The sequence below is a fragment of the Mesocricetus auratus genome, unplaced genomic scaffold, assembly GCF_017639785.1.
Source record: "Mesocricetus auratus isolate SY011 unplaced genomic scaffold, BCM_Maur_2.0 Super-Scaffold_100010, whole genome shotgun sequence".
Lineage (NCBI taxonomy): Eukaryota > Metazoa > Chordata > Mammalia > Rodentia > Cricetidae > Mesocricetus > Mesocricetus auratus.
In genome coordinates, this window is record NW_024429194.1 from 44,318,264 (window position 1) to 44,340,730 (window position 22,467).

At 43.4% G+C, this 22,467-nt stretch overlaps 1 protein-coding gene across 3 annotated transcripts in view; it reads right to left on the minus strand.

Annotated features, from left to right (window-relative positions):
* Positions 1 to 15,080, minus strand: part of Adam23 (ADAM metallopeptidase domain 23) — a 148,450-nt gene extending 133,370 nt beyond the window's left edge. For 2 of the 3 annotated variants that reach the window (XM_040753458.1, XM_040753455.1), the window contains exons 1-2: positions 14,525 to 15,077; positions 13,124 to 13,341 (exon numbers count right to left, since the gene is read on the minus strand). In XM_040753458.1, coding sequence (XP_040609392.1) covers positions 13,124 to 13,341; positions 14,525 to 14,738 — 432 coding nt within the window. In that variant the 5' untranslated portion in view covers positions 14,739 to 15,077. Of the gene's footprint in view, positions 1 to 13,123; positions 13,342 to 14,524 lie in introns of all 3 variants that reach the window. The other variant, XM_040753456.1, reaches the window with a different exon arrangement.
* Positions 15,081 to 22,467: the final 7,387 nt, after the last annotated feature.

Sequence of the window (22,467 nt, forward strand, 5' to 3'; positions counted from 1 at the left end):
AAAAGAAAACTAAATGAGATACCATTAAAATGATAAGCTTTTGAACATTAAACAGCAGCACTATCTGGTAGCACAAGATCATAATCCTAGCTATTTAAGAGGCAAAGGCAGGAAGGCTGCAAGCTCGAAGCCAACCAGGTATACAGAATGAGCTCAAGGGGAACTGGACAACTTAATAAGCTCTTGTGTCAAAATTAAAAGCATAAAGAAAGATGGTAGTTAATCCCGAATTGGGGGGCGGGCGTCAACAGGATAAAAGAGTCTGCATAGGATTGTACCACAAAAACAGACCCTCCCTCTGCTGAATCCAGAAGCATCAGCTTCTCCTGTGATGAGAAAATAGTTTGGACAAGTCACTGACCCACAAAAGCATTCTGGGCAGAAAAGATGCCCTTTAATGTGTCACAACGTCAGCAAATATATTCAGATGATGGCCGCATTTTCTATTGTTATGATTTTAAAACCCACTTTAATTCCAAAGTCTAGAATTTAAATTAGGAAAGCAAAAACTTTTTATTAAAATGTGAATTAATCAAGGTACATAAGTTGGATGTTTCAGTATACATTTCTATTTTTTATTTAAACAGAATTAAATTGATTTAATTTCTATGAGAAAGTGAATTCTATAAAGTATAGCTTAGTATATCCCAAATCTCTGGCAAAACTGGTATTTAAATCTTACTCATTTTTTCTGTTCTATGTTCAAAAACATAAGCATAAAGAGTACTTCTGTCTCTCCTACTACAATAGTAACAGCTAAATTTTCTTTAGTGACCACATCATTATGATCGGAGGAGTGGAAATCACTCTGAGAAGACTGGAGACTCCTGCAGTTGTGAAGCCAAGGTGGCATAATCCAAGTAGGAATTCAGCAGCCTCCTTTCACCCGATCCGCGCAGAAATGACATGAGTGGGAGAAGGGAGGTGGATGAGGACAGAAAAAGAGCTGACAAGACAACGTAAGTAAGAGGTGATGGCACATTAGACCAGCTGGGCGGCAGTGGTGAAGCGGCCAGCTTCTGAATGGCAATGAGAGTTGGTGGCTTGAAGTGATGCTTTAGAAGAAAGCGTGGGTGGGAGAAGGCTCTTAGCCTGAGCAACCATGCAGAAGAGCATGGGAAGAACGTGGGAGGGGCGGGCTGAGATGGGAGATGTTAGCACTAAAGAGTTCCATTTTGAGCAGTATAAGCCTGGGTTGTCTATTGCACATCAAAGTAGAAACAAAAGGATAACAGTTGCAAGGTGAGTCTTCAAAACTAGGAAGAGAGTAGCCTTCTAGGAAAGGTCTAAGGCTCTCAGACATTACACCATGAGCAAGTGCTTCCTAAGAGTGAGTCAGGTTAGTTCATAAACTTCTAACATATTAGGGTGTAGAAACATCCCAAGGGAATCCATAGGCTTTGGAAACTAAAATGAAAGGACAAACTTAAGATCTCATATAGGCAGGTTTTAGCTATACATAAGAAATTCACTTCATATAAAAAAGTAGGTTTAGAGGCAATTATGAAGAAAGTGTGGGAAGGGGTGGGATAATTTATAAATATACCATTTGAGCAACAATATTAAATGCTTCAGTAGTTTCTTGAAAGGATGAATGCCACCCAAATAAAAGAGTTAAGTAAGATGAAAAAAATAGGTATTAAATTAATTATAAAGGAAAGAAATAATGATTAACCATTTCTGAAAACAATTTTACACACCATTACAAAACCAAAAACAACAAAATATCACCGTCTGAAGGGAACAAGTAATGGTTTTCACACAGCTCAACAGGGATGAATACTGCTAACTGTTGTATGAACACTCTGCAGAGATGAAAGGCCACTATGTCACACAGGAAAGCCTGCAGCAATTAGCAGAGTAATTAGTGAGAACTCACTACAAAGCCATCATTTATAAGCGGTGGAGAATCGGTATGCCAGCTCTTCTGGCAAACATGCACACAGATTTTACCTCCTGCCCATGGCCTGTTCACTTGCATCCCACTGTGAAAATAAAAGCAAACTCTACCTGATATTTTTGACCTGTTTGGGTTTTTTCTAGTTGGAAGATGTAGACACATCTAGTTGTCAGGGTCTCATCCTTGCTACATTTTATTTCCAAGCCAGACAACTTTCAAAGGCAAATCAAAGTTTTTTCCTTGGTTTGGTCCCATTGGAAGAATTGGAGAGAGGGAAGAAAAGAAAATGGGCATCTAGTTGGGACAGTTCTTGGGGGAAATTACCTTAAGGTTTGTTATTTGGAGCACATGAATTGGGAATTTTACCAATATCCTCAAAGGGGAAAAAAAGGTTCCACTGAGGCTGGGGACACAGCTCAGTGGCAGAGCACTAGCCTGCCACTTGGGTGTCATTCCTGCACTGCCAAGAACAAAAGAAAAGGCAGGAAGAGAAAGGTTTGCCTTTCAATTCACTAAAGATGCCCAATTTCCAAATCCCAGCTTTAGGGAGAACGCCTCTGTCAGCATGGCTTAGCGAGGGTCACAGCTAAACTAATTCATCATGCATCACGTACAACCTCCCATAGTCGCTCCTCGTCAGAGTCCCACCACCAGCCTCCGAGAGCTGAGATCCTTGTGCTGTCTTTCATCCAACATGGACCAAACTAATCTGCAGCTCAAACCAAGACTCTGAAAACCGTGGACCATTCTTCATCACCCTATAGCAACCAGGGTAGCAGGAGGGGACAAGAAAATTCCCTGATATTCAAAGTGGTCCTCTTTGCACAGCTGTGACAAACACCAAGGAAACTGACCTAGGGAAGAAGCTGCTTTGCCCCATGTTTTGGGAGGTTTCTGCCCTTAGTCAGCCGGCGCAGCAGGGGCATGTGGTAAGCACTGCTCACTTCATAGTGCCCAGGAAACAGCAGGGTGAAATGCAGCCCCAAAGATGTACTTCCCGCAGCCAGGCCCCACCTCCTAATGTGTCCATCATCTCCTAAAATAGCAACACCAGCTGGGGATTAAACCTTTTAACACACTAGCCTGTGGGGGGCATTTCATATTCAAACCACGACAATGGCCATATTTTTTTAAATCCTATTTGTCCCACAAATAAGTGGATATACCAGGTCATTAAATGGCCATTTCCTTGCTTTGAGTTGAAATATCATCTTTGCATCGAATCACTGGTTATGCTGCATTTCATGTGCTGACAAAAGGGCTAAATTGGGAGTTCTGTCTCTCCTTTTTTTTTTCTTACTAAAAAATAAAGGATGGCTTTACCAGCTTTACCAGTTCTTGCTAAATAAGGTAATTTCAGCCGCCCACCTCTTTAAGCTGTGAGCTCCTATAAAATATACAAGAATACTTTCCCAAAAAAAGGAGTTACTTCTAAAATGATTCAAATGTCTGACATAGTTTGGAAACACCAACAACTCCACCTCCTTTTTTTTTAACATAAGGAAGAAAAATATGATAGAAAAAAAATAAAATTACAGGCTCATAAGGAAGATGCCAGGCATGGTGAGAAACACCTGCAATCCCTGGGTTCTGGAGGCTGAGGCAACAGGATGTTAAGCATAGCTTGGGCTATATTGTGAGTTCAAGGCTAGCCTGGGTTGCATAGTATAAACCTGCCTTGAAAGTTAAAAAGCATGAAAGGAGGGAAGGAGGAAGAGAGGAAAGAAAAGGAGAGGGGGAGAAGAAATATAAAGACGTCCTGAGAGCAGGGGAATGCTGGAGACAGTGTGCAGGGGATGTACAGAGACACACATCTCAGGTGTCAGCCACTCACAGGACTTTTGATCAAGAAGACAGGCATCTGGCCAGAGAGATGGCTCAGGAGTCAGGAGCATGGACAACTCCTCTGGGCTCAGGTCACAGTGCCTGTAACTCCTGCACTAAGGGAAAGGACTCCCCCTTTTGGTCTCTTTGGGTGCTACACTCACAGGCACTCATGAACATACAATAACTTAAAAAAAATAAGTAAATAAGTATTCTGAAAAAGGTATTTTAGATAAATGCTCTCTAAAATATTTTTACCTAAAATAAAAGAGGCAAGCTCTCTGTGTCCTACCCATGGAAATGTGATTTTTAAAAAGCAAGGGACTGGAAGTCGGGAGGCAAAGGTTCCACATTCAGAACACAGAGATAAGAACCATCTCAGTAGTTTCACAATGAGGATTACTGTGTGGTATTGGTACGACAGCACCTCTATAAAACTATTCAAGTTCAATTCAAAAGTCATGGGATATATTTGCTGTTGCAAAGCATTGGAGAGTTGAGCTGAAACTTAGTGTGTTTTACTTCACTGAAAAAGTAAAGAGTTCAGAGACACTTGGAAAAACTTGTCTACGCATGCATTGATTTACAGTGCTAGCGTCTGTTTCAAAGGCTAGAGAAAACATTTACTGCCGTTAAGGTGGATCTTGGTAGCATTAGAAAATAATCTGGTTAACAGGTCCATTTCACAGAAGAATTCAAAGTGGAACTCGGTTCACTAATCTGTAATTTTTCAGGCAAGGAAATGTGTTTCTGTCTGCACTCTAGACAAAGAAGGTATGAAGAAAATAAAACTTTGAAGAACTAGATTAACTCATAGCTACACCAGAGTGAGTTCCCAGGATGGAGACTTCTATCCACCCTGACATGAATGAGGATGGCTGTTTCTCAGGATCATTACTCCAAATAAAATATAACTAGATCTATCCATTTTATAACAGAATTTCAAACATTAAACTCAATTAAAGTTGTATTAAATGTACATAAATCCTACATACAAAGACTCCCTGGTAACACGGCAAAACCCAGACATTTTGAGCTTTGACTGAGGGAACTGTGCTCAGGTTCCTAAAGGTACCTGTGCTGATTAAGAACCGAATACTTTGTGCAAATAAAACTTTATGATTGTGCACTGCATGATTCATGTACTTTATGGAAAGGAAAAGAATTCATTCTGAAAATTCAAACCTTAGGAACAACTAATTATTCAGGTCTTAAAGACGGATTTGACAAGCTAAGCAGGAATTTAACGGAATTTGGACTTTAAAGCCTCAGGCCACATTACTAACAGATTAGGGTCTTTCCAGGGAGACAAGGGTTTTCTGAAAGTAGCCTCACAGTTTGGACGGCAAAGAATAAAGTCATGCACACAGACTGCCCCCATACTTGGGCTGACCTTTGGACAAACAGCCCCAGAAGAAGGCTGGAAGAGAAAGAGAGCAGTGGCTTTGTGGTCTAAGGGGAAAGCAGATGAGTATGTCCTGTGCTCCACCCAAGGAAAACTTACCTAGCTGAAATTATGCTTGTTGAATGTGGATAAAGGGAGCCGTGTGATGAAATAAGTGTTCCAGTAAGATTAATCTGTCAGCAGTGGGACTGAAGGATTGACAGAGAATGAGACAAGAGGCAATGACAAGAACACAATGCAGAGAGAGGAGGGGGTGGATTTGGGGCTCAGCATCAAGACTTGATAAGTGACTATTTATAGACAGGAAATGAAGGAAAGAAGAGTCAAAGATTACTTCCCAAGTTTACTCTTCCATGCTGGGAGACAGCAGGTCCAGTGAGAACACAGGGATGGTGAGAACAGCTCTCTTCTTGTCTGAAGTCACCAAACATGGGCAATGGCACCAGACAAAGGGTTCTGGGTTATCTTCTGACTGATGAAAAGAAGGGCAGTAGGCCACTAACCCTTAGAAGCGATGTCAGGATGGTACCAGCAGTTATCTAATTGCCAAGAACAAGTCAGGCTCTGAGCAGACAGCATTATTCAGAGCCACACACTGAAGCTGGACTTTCAACAGCATGGCTCATCTGTGAGCTGCTCAAATTGATTCTGAAGAAAAAATGAACAAAAATGCTCTAGACTTAATGGAAGAAAAGAACTAGAGACACGCATCTAAATCCAAATACCCAGAGACACCGGGAAAGCGAAAGAAATAAAGAAGAGTACAATTGAGGCAGGAAGAGGCCTTAGTCTGTTGTCTCTTGCTGTAACTGAATGCTACAGATTAGACGACTTAGAAAGAATCCAGGTGCAAAGCCCCAGATCATGGTATTCTTGATGCATCCTAGCAAGGCTGAGGGCATCACATGGCAAACCAAATATTCTAGCTAGAGTGTCTCTTGCTCTTCGTATAAAACCATTAATGCCATCATGGAGTCCCTACCATCATAACTCCCTGCAAGCCTCATTACATCCTAAGGACTCCACCATCACAAACCACTGAAGTATGAGTTCGAGAATAGCATTTCCAACACAAATTGTGTAGACCATTTCAACTACAGTCTAAGGAGAAGGACTGAGGCCCAGCCCAGTTCTTTCTTCTCTCTGACTTCTTTGAGCAAAGGTTTCTGCCTCTTCTGAATGTCTACCACCTTCTGTTCCTGCAGCTCGCAATGGCACAGACATGAACTACACACCACAGCACGTCGGTTCTCTCACTCCACCAGGAGAAAGAATAGGCACTAGGTGTTGCTCTCTGTCTTCTTCTAGCCTCATGTAAAGCATATGCCCACATTATCTAGATAGGAGTTATTCTTAACAATCGGTGCATGTCATACCCAGAGTCAAGGCCCACTCTGCCTTCAAAGAACATCACTGTGCCTACTACTCTCTACCATGCTGTGTTATTTATCTTCTCTAAGCACATGTGAGTGCTCAAAATGAATGAACCAGTGTTGTCAGCACCCTCACCTGTCCCCTCCTGTTGGAAGGTGAGCTCTCTGTGAGCCACAGGATTGGTGTTCAACACCATGCTCACTTCTTGAGCCCCCTCCCATGACTCACCACGTGACGTGGAATAAATCAAAGCTCTGCATCTGTCTCCAGTCTTGACAACCTCCCACTTCTCCTTCTCTCTCTGCCAAGGGCTCGGCCCCGGAAAGACATGAATTCGAACCCTGGCTCTGTCTGTAGCTTTCTAGCTACTGGTCTTTTTGGAAGACGCCAATGATGAATCTCAACTGCTGAGTCTATCAACCTTGGTCACTAGATTTCTGGAAAATTAAGTAGGACATTTTTCTCACTAACCACACCCCCATCCCTGGTCTCTCAAATATCTTATTGTACTGCACTTACTCTCCTCCTTACCCCCACCTGACAGGTAACTGAAATGCCTAAAAGAAAAACTGTGAATGGAGGAGGGGCTACTGTAGACATATTTTTGCTAGCTTAAACAGTATACACATATGTTTAGCAACTTATACAATTCCAAACTCAAGATTAAAATTACCTCTCCTGATGATCTAGCCCAGTACCAAAAATACCTAAAAGAATTCAGAGGCTCTTTTTTAAGTTCAGTATGATTATAACATGAAGTGTTATGGCAATTACTACATCCCTTTTGTGTGTGTGTGTATATATATATATATATATATACATATTTTTTTTGTTTTTCAAGACAGGGTTTATCCGTGGCTTTGGAAGCTGTCCTGGAACTAGCTCTTGTAGACCAAGCTGGTCTAGAACTCACAAAGATCCTCCTGCCTCTGCCTCCAAGTGCTGGAATTAAAGGCATGCACCACCACCGCCCGGCCCTTTTTTCTTATATATGGATGCTTAATCAAAAATTCACTCAACAGATATAATACTCCAAGTCCCACAAATGACACAACTGTAAACAGAATCCTACTTGTCACAAGTTTTCGATGACTGCCTAGAACCACCTGGAAAACTTAGGAGGTTTGTTGAGGTCAATATCAAAGTCCATATTATAACATAACCTTATAGGTGGTTGTTCCACCAAAACAGAGGAAGGGCTCTGCGACATTCAGACATATCACTAAAACTCAAGTAGTATGGTTATGAAGAAGCAGGGACATTTCCACAGCATAATATTTTACAAACAAATTTGTAGCTAAAACTTGGGCTTGTGAAAGAAGCTTCCAGAAGAGATTCCTTTTTCCTATGTGCCACAATAGTGAGACTTCCTCTTAATAGACGAGGATGATAAAACATGTATCCCTGACTTCTAAAGATGTACAAGAACATTTTGCAGGAGAAATGCTTGGGACTTCCTTGTCCCATGCTGCTCTTTCTCTTGTCACATACCAAGAAAAAAAATGGAGCTTCTGGTGTCTAGAAAATCAAGAACTGAGAACTGGGAAGTAAGGGTGATGGGGGGCACTGTGTGAAATTCCCAAATAATCAATAAAATATTATGTTTTTAGAAACTGAAGTTAACTCAAAGGCATAATTCCTGTGCTCCAAATTCACTTACAGTCAAGACGCAGCTCTGTTACATATATGTTTAGCACATATTATATTCTGGGTTTAACACCTAGCACCAAAAAAGAAAGAAAGAAATTGAACCCACTAAGCTGCCTCTTTCCTCTCCTCAGTCTGGAATTGTAGGAGTAGCCTGTTTACCTAAAAGTCAGTCCATGGCAAGAGGTCATTTGTTTGAGTGACTCCATTGATAGCCGGGTCACCTTCCCATGTCCCTAAACTGTGCCTCGTGCACCCTCTTTCATTCCTTCCCAATCAGAAGAAATTAATCTTGGGGGATCAAAGCAAACGGCCAATTTTCATCAAGTTTCTTAGGAACAGACTTCACAGAATCATCTCAAAAAGGAGTGACTGAATGAAGAATAAATGAGTCTAAATTGTTTCTCCTGCTGTTCAAACCTATTGTCCATTTTAGTAGGACACTGCATCGGTAATACATGTAATAACCATATAATTCCACCTAGACTCGTAAAACCTGGCAAGTCTTGATAACAAAGAGACACAAGAAAATGTAAAGCTCATGTTCCATCTTCATCCTCACACAACACTGTTGACATCAGTTGTCTGGGGCTTCTTCCCCACACACCAAGCAATTTGCGGATTCTTCATGACGGACAAGCCAGGTGTCCTCTAATTCAATTTCGTTCTGACACTATCTATCTGGAGATAGTGTCTGATCCCACAGGTTGAAGGCTGAGTCCCACAAGACTTCAGATGTCAGTCACAAGCCCCAAGCTAGAGCCTATGTTGATGGAAGCAGGCTATAAATCGGGTGTCTCGTCACTCCCTTCTCAGAGTTGATTAACTTGCCGAGAGCAGCTCACTGAACTCGGGAAACATTTACTAGTTGCTGTGAAGGACACTATAGAAGAGACAGATAAGCAGCCAGGGGTTAAAGATGTCCAAGGCAGGGTGTGGGATAAAGGATGTTGAGCTTCCAGGCCCTGTCTTAGTGCTGCCCCCTCTAGGAACCTCCACAAGTTCAGTTATCTGGAAGCTTCCAGAATCCGATCCCTTTGGATCTTCAGGGGAGCTTTATTTCATAAGTATGGTTGATCATGTCACTAGACACTGATGATCAACTAAATGTTAAGCCCCTTTCCTGAGGGGTGAGGCTGAAAGCCACAACCCTGCAATCACGCCTTCATCTTTATATCGACTAGACCCCCATACTAAAGCTTCCTGGAGGGCCCTGGCCTCCGGTCATTGCGGCATTATCCCTCTCATCACCTGATCATTTCAAGAGGGCTGGACCTATGTGAAAGAAAATGGGATGGACACCAGGTATGTAGTGTCCAGTATCACACAATATTAAAATTTTCCTAATACTAACCTGACTTCTTAAGCAGTAAGGAGATTGTTATAATAAATGATCAGATAACAAACTATAAAGAAATCTTGATTTGGGAAAGCACCAACAGAAAAACCCGTTTAAGTATGAGGTGCCTGTTCATTCCTGGGCTGCTCTGACTGCCTTAGTTTATGTCCCATATCCTGGCATAGTGAGAAGTGTGCTCACTTCTCTCTTTAAACTTGGAGCCATTTGGACAACTGATTCTACAACATTTCAACTGTGTAGAAATTGAAATGGTCCCTGTTCTAGCTGCTTTCTACTGGTCTTCTAAAACACTGTGACCAAAGCACCTTGGGAAGTAAGGGGTTTGTTTGGCTAACACACTCCAGATCGCTGGCCGTCACTGAGAGAAAGCAGAGGAAGAACTCAGGGCAGGAAACTGGAGGCGGGAACTGAGGTACAGACCAAGGAGGATGCTACTTACTGCTTGCTCGACCTGCTTTCTTATACAATCCAGGGCCATCTGCCTGGGGGGGGGGGGGGGCACTGCTGCCAGTAAGTTGGGACCTCCCACATTGTTAATCAAGAGAACGTCCACAAGAATTGCTTATGGGCAATCTGATGGAGGCATTTTCTCAAATAAGATTTCCTCTTCCCAAATGCTCTTAATTTGTGTGAAATTGGAAAAAAAAAAAGCTAAAGTTTTCAAAACCAGTAACATAAACAGAGGTGGACTACACAACCAGTTTTCAAAGTCCCCAATTATGAAAGAGTTAATAAGCATTTTAACTTTCACAGCTACTAAGGACACATCCACATGCAAGATTACGAAACTTCAGACATAAATGTGGAGCTTGCTTGGCCTTGCAACCTAGATTTGGGAAAGTCCCACTGCCGTTCTACCCCCAATCGGGGATTCAGGAGAGAGGCACGGTGACTCAGCATTTCTGAGCATTTCGGATGCATTCATTAAAATGTGCTTCAGTGCAACAGAACCAGAATGGAGGAAAGGTCCAAGTTCACAGATATTAGAATCAAAAATTAGCTTTCAAAAAGCAGTAAGTATGGAATTCTATGCCTTCTCATTGTAACTTTTGGAAAGCAGCTGGGCTGACGAGTGTCTCTCTCATCATTGATATTAAGCAAGTCATTGTAAGATTCAGGGGAAAACAGGAAATACTGTTCCATCCTAGTTAGCAGCAGAAACTCCATTTTGTCCCAGTCTGCCATTCTGCCCTGAGCTGCTACCCACAATTTCCTGAGGTTAGGCTTCAGGTCCCCTAACCCCTTACACAAGCATCTCATTGGTTGGCCCAGAGCTGGTCCAAACTACCAAACTACAGAACTTCCTAACTGTCTGAAAATGTGTCACTGTATAAAGTCCCCAACTGCTTCTCTGGTATTACATCATGACTGGATGGGGCTCTGGAGCTGTCTCTATAGGTTTCCCCTTTAGAATTGGCTGCTGCCCCTGCCTCGGGATGCAGTTCGGAGCTTGAACCGTGCCACCTCATTGATATTAGATATTTTTTTCTAAAAAAAATTTGTTTGCTCAAACCCAGTCTTTTGTGGTGGATTATTCCCAAATTCTTGGACCCTAACAATACTTCTTATCAACCAGTCCAAGAAAAGCTTAAAGACACAAGGGAAAAGGAAACCATAGACCACAAAAGGAAATTTCAGAGTGCCACCAAATCAGATAAGCACTATTAAAATCTGACCCAAGCACATCTCAGAATCTTGCTTATGTCATGTCTGTCTCCTGGAGAATAAATATAACTTTTTCATCTTTGCAACCCTTATCTCTTATCTGTGAACTCTTACCATATAGCTTTGCATATAAGAAATGTACAACAGATATTTATTGAATTAAAAGGGGGGGATTTTCAAATATCACTCTGCCTAAGCATTCTTTTCAAATGTAGAAAAGAAGTCTGGCTGTGGGGAGGGGGAGGTGTCAAGAAGCTTAGTCACTACAACATTAAGCCAGTGCTCCATTGGAGCACTCCATCCCTCTACATAAGCGACATGTAAAAGTTCAACAGATATTACTATCGTAAAGTCAGACATATGGTGTGAAATCACACACACAAGCAAAACAGCCAAATAAGGCTAATCCATTAGTCAGGTAGTTCAATACCTGAGTTAAAAAAGAAATTCCACTGAAATTTCTTTCAGATCTCAGCTGAGGAGTGCTTAGACATTCTTTAAAGCAGGCTCTGGGGCAGTTTTGACCTTCCTCCAGCATCCCGTACAAAGGCCCTGGAGTTTAAGAACTATAACCACAGAGCAGAGACCATCCCACATTTAGTATAGGGATCATTCATAAGGGAAGTTATGTAGTCCTTGCCTCGATGCTTGCTATCAAGGGGAGCCTTGGATGTCTCCTCCTAAAGACAATATCCACTCCTTCTATCCATAAGACATAAAGTGTTAGTTGTTCCACTAAATTATAGAGAACCGTCTGAGGAAAAGACTTGGCAAAGGAGAACTTCATCATCTCAGCCATGGCGGACAACAGCCCCTTAAAAATCAAACAAACAAGGCTAACAGGGTTAACAAAGTTATTCGGTATGAAGAAAGCTTTGTTTCAGGGGCCTCACTTGTTCTAAAAATAGTAACAATTAATAGTTCAAAGCTAATAGCTGCTTTACAACCTTCAAGCAGAGTCACGGGAAGGCCTTCTATCCTACTTACCCATTTATGAAGTGGGAAAAGACATAATTGTACTTACCTCTGTTTCAGAAAACTAACTACATACTGATGCAAACCACAGAAAGTTTGCCTGAATTCTACATGCTTAACTATCTCCTGCTCTTGCCAACTGAACAGGAACAATTCAGAGGGAAATATGTAACCTAAGGGGTCTGTTTTCTACACCTAATAAAGAGCAGAGGCTCTGTCACTTCACTGTGTAGAACCACTTCAGATCCAAGATATCATTAGTTCAAGCAATAAGATGAAGGAGAAGGGGTCCCTTAAGCTCTTGGAATATTAAATACTTCTGCCTTCACTTGAGTCTCCTTCTGAAGTACAACGCCACTTTCTAAACCAACCTAAAAGTAAAGCAAATGTTCACCATTGGTGCGGAGTGTCTTCAAGGGTGATGTCAACCCAGACTGGACTATATCTTATGCAAGTCATTGTTTTCTGTTCTTCATAGTATCTTGAAATACCAAATTGTTTACCGACTGAACTTATCATAGCAATGCCCCCCAACCCCTGCCCAATGCCCAGTTAAAGAAATAAACTCAAATGCAAGTTCTCCATGGAAAGACTGCTGGGAAAAAGCCTTCTGTGAACTGACTGCCAAGAGCTTTTACCTCCTGGAAATTAGATTCCTGCATCCTTACATAAAGGCTCCCAGAAACAAGTTCACTCTGCTGTTCAGTGCCAAGGCACCTGGGAGACACAGGAACCAAGTTTCTCACAGGACATCTGAAACTGCTTGATTTCTGTTTAGTCCAAGAAACAAACAGTAAACCCTGTTCTGGTCGATCCCAAGTTAATTCCCTCTAGTTTCTCTTCTATCATCATATTAATTGCTTTCTTAATAAAATGCTGCACTAAAATTTGTGAAATCAGATTCTGGCAGAAAGTCAAATCAAGGAAGAACTCTTCATGGCAGCAACTTGGACATACTCAGCCTCCTGCCTACCTTATTGTGTTTCTGTTGGTGTCTGGCCTTTGTGTCAAGAACATGATAAGGGCTTTCTGAGTCCTGGTTGATGTAATATACCAGTCTTGAAGGCAGTGTGATTTCTTTCTGCATTGCACTGCTGTGGTTGATGTTACTGCTGCTATTCTGTTGCAATGTATGGTCTTCATCTTCCAGGATTCCCAGGCTTTTTTCTGCAGTTTCATTCCAGTACGGAGCTGGGGGAGCAGGAAGCACAAATATGCACAAGCATACACATACACATCTAGTAAATCTGTAAATTCTAAAATGGACCGTTCAGTTAATTACATTAACAAAGTTTTCTATTTACAAGGAGGCAGGAAGTGGAGACACCTTGAAAAACAAGTGATTGTGACAGTGGGATGGCCTGGATAGACTAGTAGCCAGGGAAGCTTATACAATCATGTACTATAGTCATGTATACCTTTCCTATCTAGTCTGAACATCTAACTACGAGGGGGCGGGGACAGAATAGGCCTTGAGAAGAGTCAGCAACTGGACAGGCTCAAGGGTCCTGACCCTCACCCCCTCCCGCTTCAGAGGATAGAACAGCTCAACTGTCCCAAGCTTAGCAGCATCTCATCTGGGAGCTAAGAACACTCCTGACATAACTTGGGGGCTTGAATTCTTGGGCACTGAATGTAAAGTGATTCTTTCATATATATATATATATATATATATATATATATATATATATATATATATATCCTTTTCTTTTTAACTTTGAGACGAGGGGGAAAAACTGTTTTGCCATAAAGGACTATAGATGCTGGCAGCTTTCCAAATCCCTTTTCCACTTTCAGTGACTTCCAATCACCAGTGTGCTCATCAGTATCATTCTGATTGCTCATTATGACAAGCATTTTGGGAAAACACAGCCAAAGGTCATGGGCAAAATGTGTCTTGGAGACTTTCATTTCTCTGGTCCCCAAAGTACGCCTCCCTCACCTTAAGAGCAGAGACTAAAGCTAGTGGGAAATTTGAGGAAACAAGCATTTGCCACTATTATCGCATGCTCCCTGCATTCATATGAAGGTTCCCCAAAGCAAGAAGCAACTTGCTCGCTCACTGCATCTCCCTGCCCCTGGAAGTTACATAGAGAGCGCTAAAGGACTCAGGAGTCAAGAAATACCTCTGGGTGGAACCCAAAGTCACTGGAATGGGTCTTTAGTGAATGCAACAGAAACGGACTTCCAAAAGTGAACTAGCATGAACCTGGGCTTGGGACTGAGAAGGATGGAGAGGTCAACAGGGAGGCGCTCAAAGGCCAGGCTAGGGACCCACAGGTCTAGGGCACACGCACCTGCGTGCCCTTCTCTCTCCTCCCCAGGGCCCCGGGGGGGGGGGGAAGGCAACGCAAAGGGCACCGGCCATACCCACCACTGGGCGCAGCGGCCCCCCGGGTGCGGGGCCGGGACGAGGCGGCGAGCGCAGGCACCAGGAGAAGGACGAGGAGCAGGAGGCAGGGCGGAGCGCGGGCCAGGGTGCGGGCCGGCACCGGGCCGGCGGGGCAGCGACAGGGGCCGCGGGAGGTGCCGGCCAGGCTGCAGCCCGCCAGGGAAAGCCGCCGGGAGCTGCTACCGGGCGGCTTCATGGCTCATCGCTCCCGGGCGCCGGTCCGAGTGACCCGCGAGAGCGCCGGGCTGGGCTGCGGGGTGACTGCGGGCGGAGCCGGTCACGCCGGCTGGGCGCGCATGCTGCGGCCACGGGTAGGGGTCAGGGGCTGGGGGTTTGGGGACCGCGGCGCGCCCTCCTCGGCTCTTTCCGCCTTTCAGGGAGCAGTCCGCAGAGGGGGGTCCCCCTCGGCTCAGCCAACTTGGAGCCTCCCCAGCGGCTGCACCCTCCCAGTGGCGGGCGCGGCCGCTCCAGTAACTGCGGGCGTTGCTGCCGGGCCTGAGGATGCTGAGGAGGCGCGCGGGAGCGAGCCGAGCGGGCACGCGCTGCGCGGGCGCGAGATACGGGGACGCGCAGCGCGATACTGCACCCCACCCTCCGGGAGCGCGCCCGAGCCGGGTTTCGGGTGCGGATGCTGATGCTTTTGCAGATGCTGATGCTGTGGCCCGCATGGACCTCACTGCGCATGCCCTACTGTGGGAGCCCCGGGGAGGTGGGGGGGGGGGGGGGGGTGCAGAGTGATGCAGCAACCCAGGCAGCATCAAAAGAGATGGTGGCACCTCCAAAATGGGGGTAGGGGAGAAAGAAACCTTCAGTAAGGGATGGGCCCTAAGAGAAAAGCCCCGGGGTTTCCAGGCCTGGGCCCAGACCTAATCTGGCAACAACTTGCTAAGGAAAGCGACCCAGTCTAGGCACCCACTTCTATACCAACCTCTCCAGCGCAGGGGAAACTTAGACCACGCATTTTCCTTCTGAAACCTTTATTTATTTCCTTCCTTCAAAAAGAACTATAAAGGGCTGAAGCCGAGGAGGTAAAAATAGCTGTGCTCCTCATAGCTGTGGGATGACAGTGGGAAGAACTATGGCATCCGCAGGCTGGCGTGTGCGGGCATGGAGCCACTGGAATCCCCTTGCAGGGTCGTGGGTCCTCCCTGCTTGTGCCCATGGGACTTTGAGGAAAGCTAAGCTCAGAAAGTGTGACGGGTCGTGTTCTGGAACAGAAGAAATACAGAGTAGAAACCAATCGTGGCAGCTATCTTGGGAGATCTATCGTTTTGTCAACCAACCTTGGGGGTGGGCAGGCATTTCTGAGAACACATTTCTATTTTTGAGATCCAATCCTATCCTGAGCAGAGAAAATGGATATTTTTCTCTCACTTCTGTCAGTTCCCTGGCTTGGGTGGGCTAGCAGCCACTACTAATTCTGGTGGTTCCAAATTAGAATTTGAGGCATATTTCTACCACCATACCCCAGTAATACCAGCATTAATTTATTCACTCTCCCAAGGATGGTTTGAATAATAAGAATGGTGTCTTACTCCATTATCTGAATTTAAAATAGAGGTAAGAATATCCACTTGGAAAGGGGTAGGGGAGAGAGAGTTCAGGAACTCTGAGGTTAAAAAGGAGGAAGCGAGGCTTACATCACCATCACCCTGTCAAGACTGTTCGCCACCTTCTCCACCACACCTCCACCACAAAAACTTCTGGAGAGAGACAAAATGGACAGACCTGCACACAGACCTTAGGCTGCAGAGCTGTTGGGGTATCAGATATTAATATTAGCCTTTTCTTTCTAAATTTGAACAGGAGTGTTTATGGGCCACATCAATTTGTAATTAATATTAAATACACATTCACACACACCATATGAGTGCAGCCACAGTTTTCCTTTTCATTAGCAATGTAGACCCAAGTCCTAACATGATATTTAAGGCCTAAGGAAGTCTCTTGTATAATAAATGGTCAATGAGTAAGCTAGAAGGTAGTATCGATTAGCTGGCACCATGATGCAGTTAAGTGGGTGAGCTCTCTGTTCCTTAAAGTCAGTATTCCTGCAAAGGTCTTGCTTAAGGTACGGGCATGCTGGCTAGGTTGTCCCAACTTATGTTTGGTATAATATGCATCCTGGAAATGGGTTTGGGAGACTAGAAGCCAGAAAGAAGATAGACAAGGACTTTGAATGGAGAGGGAAATGAAGGAGAAAGCTGTCTCAGCACAAGTTATTTCAAAGGCATTCCTCACAATTGAGTGACAGTCTCTCAGTCTATCTTCTAAATAAACCTACTGAGCTGGGCTGACCAATCACTACCAGTTAGAGCCCACCATCCTATACATGTGGGGGGCAGGATGAGCTTCCATTTGGTTTCTAGTGAGGAGTGGGGATGTTTACAAAGAAGGACGCTGAGTTATGCTGTGTAATGAAAAACAGCATTTATATATAGAAGTGTAATGTTTACAGATGCTGTTGGTGGCAAGACAGTGTACCAACAAGTGAGGCCAGAAACGGGTAAACCACCCAGGAAGTTTATTTATTGAGATTTGTTCTTTAACCTCTATTTAAACAAAGGTTAACAGGATCATATATTCTTCAGTTGACCAATTCCTTAGATTGCCATGATTCGCATTAGGTAGTTTAAGACATTTTGTTGTAACAGAGTTTACTCCTAAATAGTCCCATTTTTACCCTCTTGGCATATGGTGTTAGTGACTTCCTTGATTCCCTGCTCTGCATATGTAAATCAGCCTTGCCCTATCAAAACACACCAAAAACAGGTATTAGGGGTGTAGTGCTGACCTAACTTGTGTGATGCTCTGAGTGTTCCATTCCAACATCACACACACACACACACACACACACACACACAAACACACACACCCCTGCCACAGCTCGTGAAGATGTCAAAAGACAACTGTATTTGAATAGTAAAAGGAGAGACCCAGCAAGTGTGGCTGGAGGACAGAAAGTTAAAACCCCAAAGATTGAGACCAACCTGGCTCTGCTAACAAAGGTGCACTGGCTGCTGAGGTCATCGATGGACCACTGGTGTGAGCTGGCCAGATGGCGGACGTGGGAAGCAATTGCTGTGAGGACCCGTGGGGAAAATCAGACCATGCAATATGGACACTGGCAAACACAAGAAAGGGTGTCTTCAAGCATCGTCCAGACTGGGCAATCAAGCACTAGCAGAAATGGTTCAGCTGGCCCGGACAGGAAAACTTCTTGAGTGAGGCCTCCTTTCGCCATAGTCGGCTTGCTGATTTTAAAGCCAGTGGGACAATTAGAATGACACAAGAACTAGAAAGTCAAGAATAAAAGTGTTAGATTTAGAAGGCTTGTGACCCAGAAGGACCACAGGAGAAGCCCCCAGAGGATGGAAGGAGGTGGAAAAGAAGGGGAGGGTGACAGAATAGAACAATTAGAGTGGTGCGGTCATTTGGCCCAAATATCAAGGTCAAAAAAGGTATGTGGCAGATTGGGAGCTGGAGCCAAGGAAAGGTCCAGGAAGGCAGTGAGCACACAAACAACAGAGGGGCTGCCCCACAGCCGAGGAGCAGCTGGCATCACAGAGCCATCTATGACTACATGGGGGATTTTGCAGTGTCTCGTTACGGTGGCTGTGAGCACTGAGTCTACAAGTGGAAGGCTGTACTTTAAAGGAAAAGAACACAATTCGTTTCTTGGTAAAAGTATGAAATAAGTTCTGTTGTTGATATTTTCCACATGGCTCAAAGACTAGCACATGTTTTCTGTAAAGTATCAGATAGTCAATATCGTGGGCTCTGTGGGCGATGTGATCTCTGTCACATATTTTATTCTTAACAACAGTTTTAAAATGTAAAAACCAATGCCAGTAGAAGTATTGGCAGATAAAGGTGCCTGCTGCCAAACTTGATAATCTGAGTTCAATCCCTGGGAACCACTTGAAGTCAAGAAATGACACCTGCAAGTTGCACTTGGATTGTGACCTCCACAAGTATACATACTGCACATTCTTTCTCTGTGTGTCTCTATGTATGTATGTATGTATGTATGTATGTATGTATGTATGTGTCCGTGTGTGTCTGTTTCTGTGTGTGTTTCATATGTATGTGTATTTGTATGTGTGTGTCTGTGTATGTGTCTTTGTGTGTGTGTCTTTGTATGTATGTGTGTGTGTCTGTATCTCTATGTGTGTATCTGTATATGTCTTCGTGTGTCTTTGTGTGTGTTCATGTGTGTCTGTGTGTATCTGTACATGTGTGTGTCGCTGTGTGTGTGCATCTGTATGTGTGTGCATGTGTGTCTGTGTGTATCTGTACGTGTGTGTCTCTGTGTGTGTGCATCTGTATGTATGTGCATGTGTGTCTGTATATCTGTGTGTGTCTGTGTGTGTGCATCTGTATGTGTGTGCATGTGTGTCTTTATATCTGTACATGTGTGTCACTGTGTGTGTGCATCTGGATGTGTGTGCGTGAAATGGGTGTGATGAAGAGCACATGTCTTTAATCCCAGCATTCAAGAAGCAGAGCCAGGTGAGACCCAGGCCGGCCTGAACTACAGCATCAACAAAAACCGCATGTAAGGCCCTATCTCAAATAAACAAATGTAATAAAAATAATCTTAATGTAATAAAAATCTAGACTGCAGAATCTTGACTTACCAGCCCATCATTTTTAACAACAAAATAGGTGTGTATTACATGGCCATATATATTAAGTTATAAGTTATCAATTGGTGCTGGAGAGATGGCTCAGAGGTTAAAAGCACTGGCCACTCTTCCAGAGGAACTGAGTTCAATTCCCAGAAACCACATGGTGGCTCACGATCACCTATAATGATATCTGGTGTCCTCTTCTGGTGTGCAGGTGTATATGGAGGCAGATTGTTGTAAATGTAATAAATTAATTTTTAAAGTTATCAATTGCATTGTATCCTGTGGCTTGTGAGTAGAAAAGTAAGGAAGTCATGTACAACAATATCCAGGACTCTAATTTCAAAAGAATCTGGGGCTTGTGAGGTGGCTCAGCAGGTAAATGTGCTTGCTGCCAAGCCTGACACCTGAGCTCACACAGTGGAGGAAGAGAGCAAACTCCCAAGGGTTGTCCTCTGACATCCACTCATGCACTGTGAAGTGTGTGTGTGCGCGCGCGCGTGCGCACGCGTGTGGGTGTGTGTATAATATGTATGCATTTGTATAATGTGACTGTGTGTGTGTATATAATATATGTATATATGATTCTGATCATCCTTGTTGTCCAGTTGTTTGTTTTTAATCAGTATGTATCAGTAAGCAGTCACTAATGTCTTCAAAGATGTTCAGTATATGAATGGGCCCCTAGGGAAAACGCACTCCTCCTTTTTGGAGCTAATTCCCCGAACTTAAATTGTGGGACAAGTGTCAGAATTTATTCACCAAAACAACACAGATCTCAAAAATATCTCAAACTTTCCTTTATTGTGCCACACTGTATTTTCTGGAGAGCAAAGAGGTTTGAATGAACATTACAGCCATGACAAGTCAGAAGGTAGGGTAACACACGCCGTGACAGCTCTTCTGCGAGCCTGTCACCATTGGTGATCTGCCTTTGCTCCTCGCACTCTGCCCTAGAGAGCAGATGAAGGGTAGTGAGTTTATGCTCCGGGCACAAAGCAGCACGTGATGCGATGTGAAACATGCAAGCTTACAAGTCCCGGAGTCTGCACACCACGTTTAAGGGCTGGGGTGGACCATCCCCAGCATAAAACCAGGAGTGGGCGTGCACACCTGAAATCCCAGCAGGTAGAAGAGAGACAGAAGGGGTAACATTCAAGTTCATTCTACAATATTTAGCAAGTTCAAGACCAGCCTTCAATACATGAACCTACTTCAAAAGCTAATCGATTAGTTAATAATTAATTTAAAAAGCTTAAAGTATACTAGTATTTATTCTGAAGAATGCCACAGTTTCAGAAGACATGACTTAACTGATTGCCACACTACTAGTAAAAAGGAAAAAGAATTCCATAGCAAAAGGACACTGGGGACAGTCAAATAGACAGACCCATGGAACTGTGGACATAATCTGACAAAAGATACTCCCTGAAAAAAAATTATGTTTTGAAAGGTCATTATACTAAATGTAGTTTAACTGGAAATTTCTGACAAAACAAGGTAAAATGGAAAAAAAAAACAGCTCATTTTTCTCTCACTTGGCAAACATTAGCCTCGTTTGTCCCACAGTTTAGTACTGTTTACAATCCATGCCACAAAGGACTAAACAAGTATGTCAAGATGATTAGCCATAATATGTGCTCTGCAAGCTTGGAAGAACGTGTTGATTAGCAGTAGCCACTGAGTTGTCAAATGACACTCAAACCCTCCCTAGGTTTTTCTCACAGAGGAATTTCTGCAGTCAAACACTGATGACAAGGACTGGGAGAGGGGAGCCCAACTGTTTTTAGAGACAGAAACTAAAAATATTTGAACTCTAGTCACAAAAAAATTTAATATGATAATTATAGTCCCTCCTTGTGCATAATAAAAATTGCTGAAAACCTTTAATAATGCAACTTTACTAATGTAATATTTGAGAGAAGGATAAAATAAAGTAATAAACAATAAAAATGCAACTTTTCTAATTTCTGTGCATTTCTACAAGGTAGAGTGTTTTAATCTGTGATGCTCGACCTTATAGCTTAAGAAGGCCATCATTATTACTCATTTTAGGAGTTCCACCTTAGGCGAGGGGTCACAGGGACTTACATATGTGACCCTGCAGTGGTCTTCTACCTGGTTGCATGTTTATTCACCCAAAAAGCTTTTTATTAAAAATTGTATAATGAGCCGGGTGGTGGTGGCACACGCCTTTAATCCCAGCACTCGGGAGGCAGAGGCAGGCGGATCTCTGTGAGTTCGAGGCCGGGCTGGACCGACAGCCTCCAAAACAATACAGAGAAACCCTGTCTCGTAAAAACAAAAAAAACAAAAAAAAATTGTATAACGTAATGTCTCCATATACCTAGCAAAATCATCAGCGACAATGTTGTCTTCCTTGTCAAGTTCCCATAAATAACTGAAAAAGGAATAAGGTTGTATTAGAGGTCATAGACTCTAATAATAATAGTGAGCAGGGCTCACTGTCATTTTACCATTCTAATTTGAAAATACTTCTATTCAAAAATGATATGGTTTCTATAGAGGCAACTGCCACAATAAGTTCTATTAATTGTTCTGTAACTCTCAGATGAGAGAGACTTCAGCCAGACTTCAAGGTGAGGCACCCTGGTCTCTCAATTTCCCCTACCTTTCTAGCCTGTTTCAAATCATTGTCACAGACAAACAACCTACCCATCATGTCACACAGTGAACATATATTTTTGTATAATAAGAGCACCTAAAATCCACCCTTAGTAATTTTCCAGGATGCTCTACTATGTTACTAACTACAGTCCATGCCACACACCAGATCTCTCTCATTCATCCTACCTAAAGCAACACTTGGGACCCAAATCTTCCTAATCATTCCTCTACTATTGTTGGTTATTATTTTACATTGTTTTACTCTTTGCGGGGCACCACCCAGCACCCAAATACATCACACGGAGGCTTATTATTACTTATGAATGCCTGGCCTTTGCTTGGCTTGTCTCTAGCCAACGTTTCTTAACTTATCCCATCTACCTTTTGCCTCTGGACTTTTTCCTTTTCTTACTTCTGTATATTTGACTTTCACTCCTAGTCCGTGGCTGGCTAAGTGGCTGGGTGGCTGGCCCCTGACATTCTCCTTTCCTTGTTCTATCTCGCTTCTCCTTGCTCCCTGATTTCTCCCATATTTATTCTCTCTACCTGCCAGCCCAGCCTATCCTTTCTCCTGCCTTGCTATTGGCTGTTCATCTCTTTATTATACCAACCAGGTATTTTGACAGGCAAAGTAACACAGCTTCACAGAGTTAAACAAATGCAACA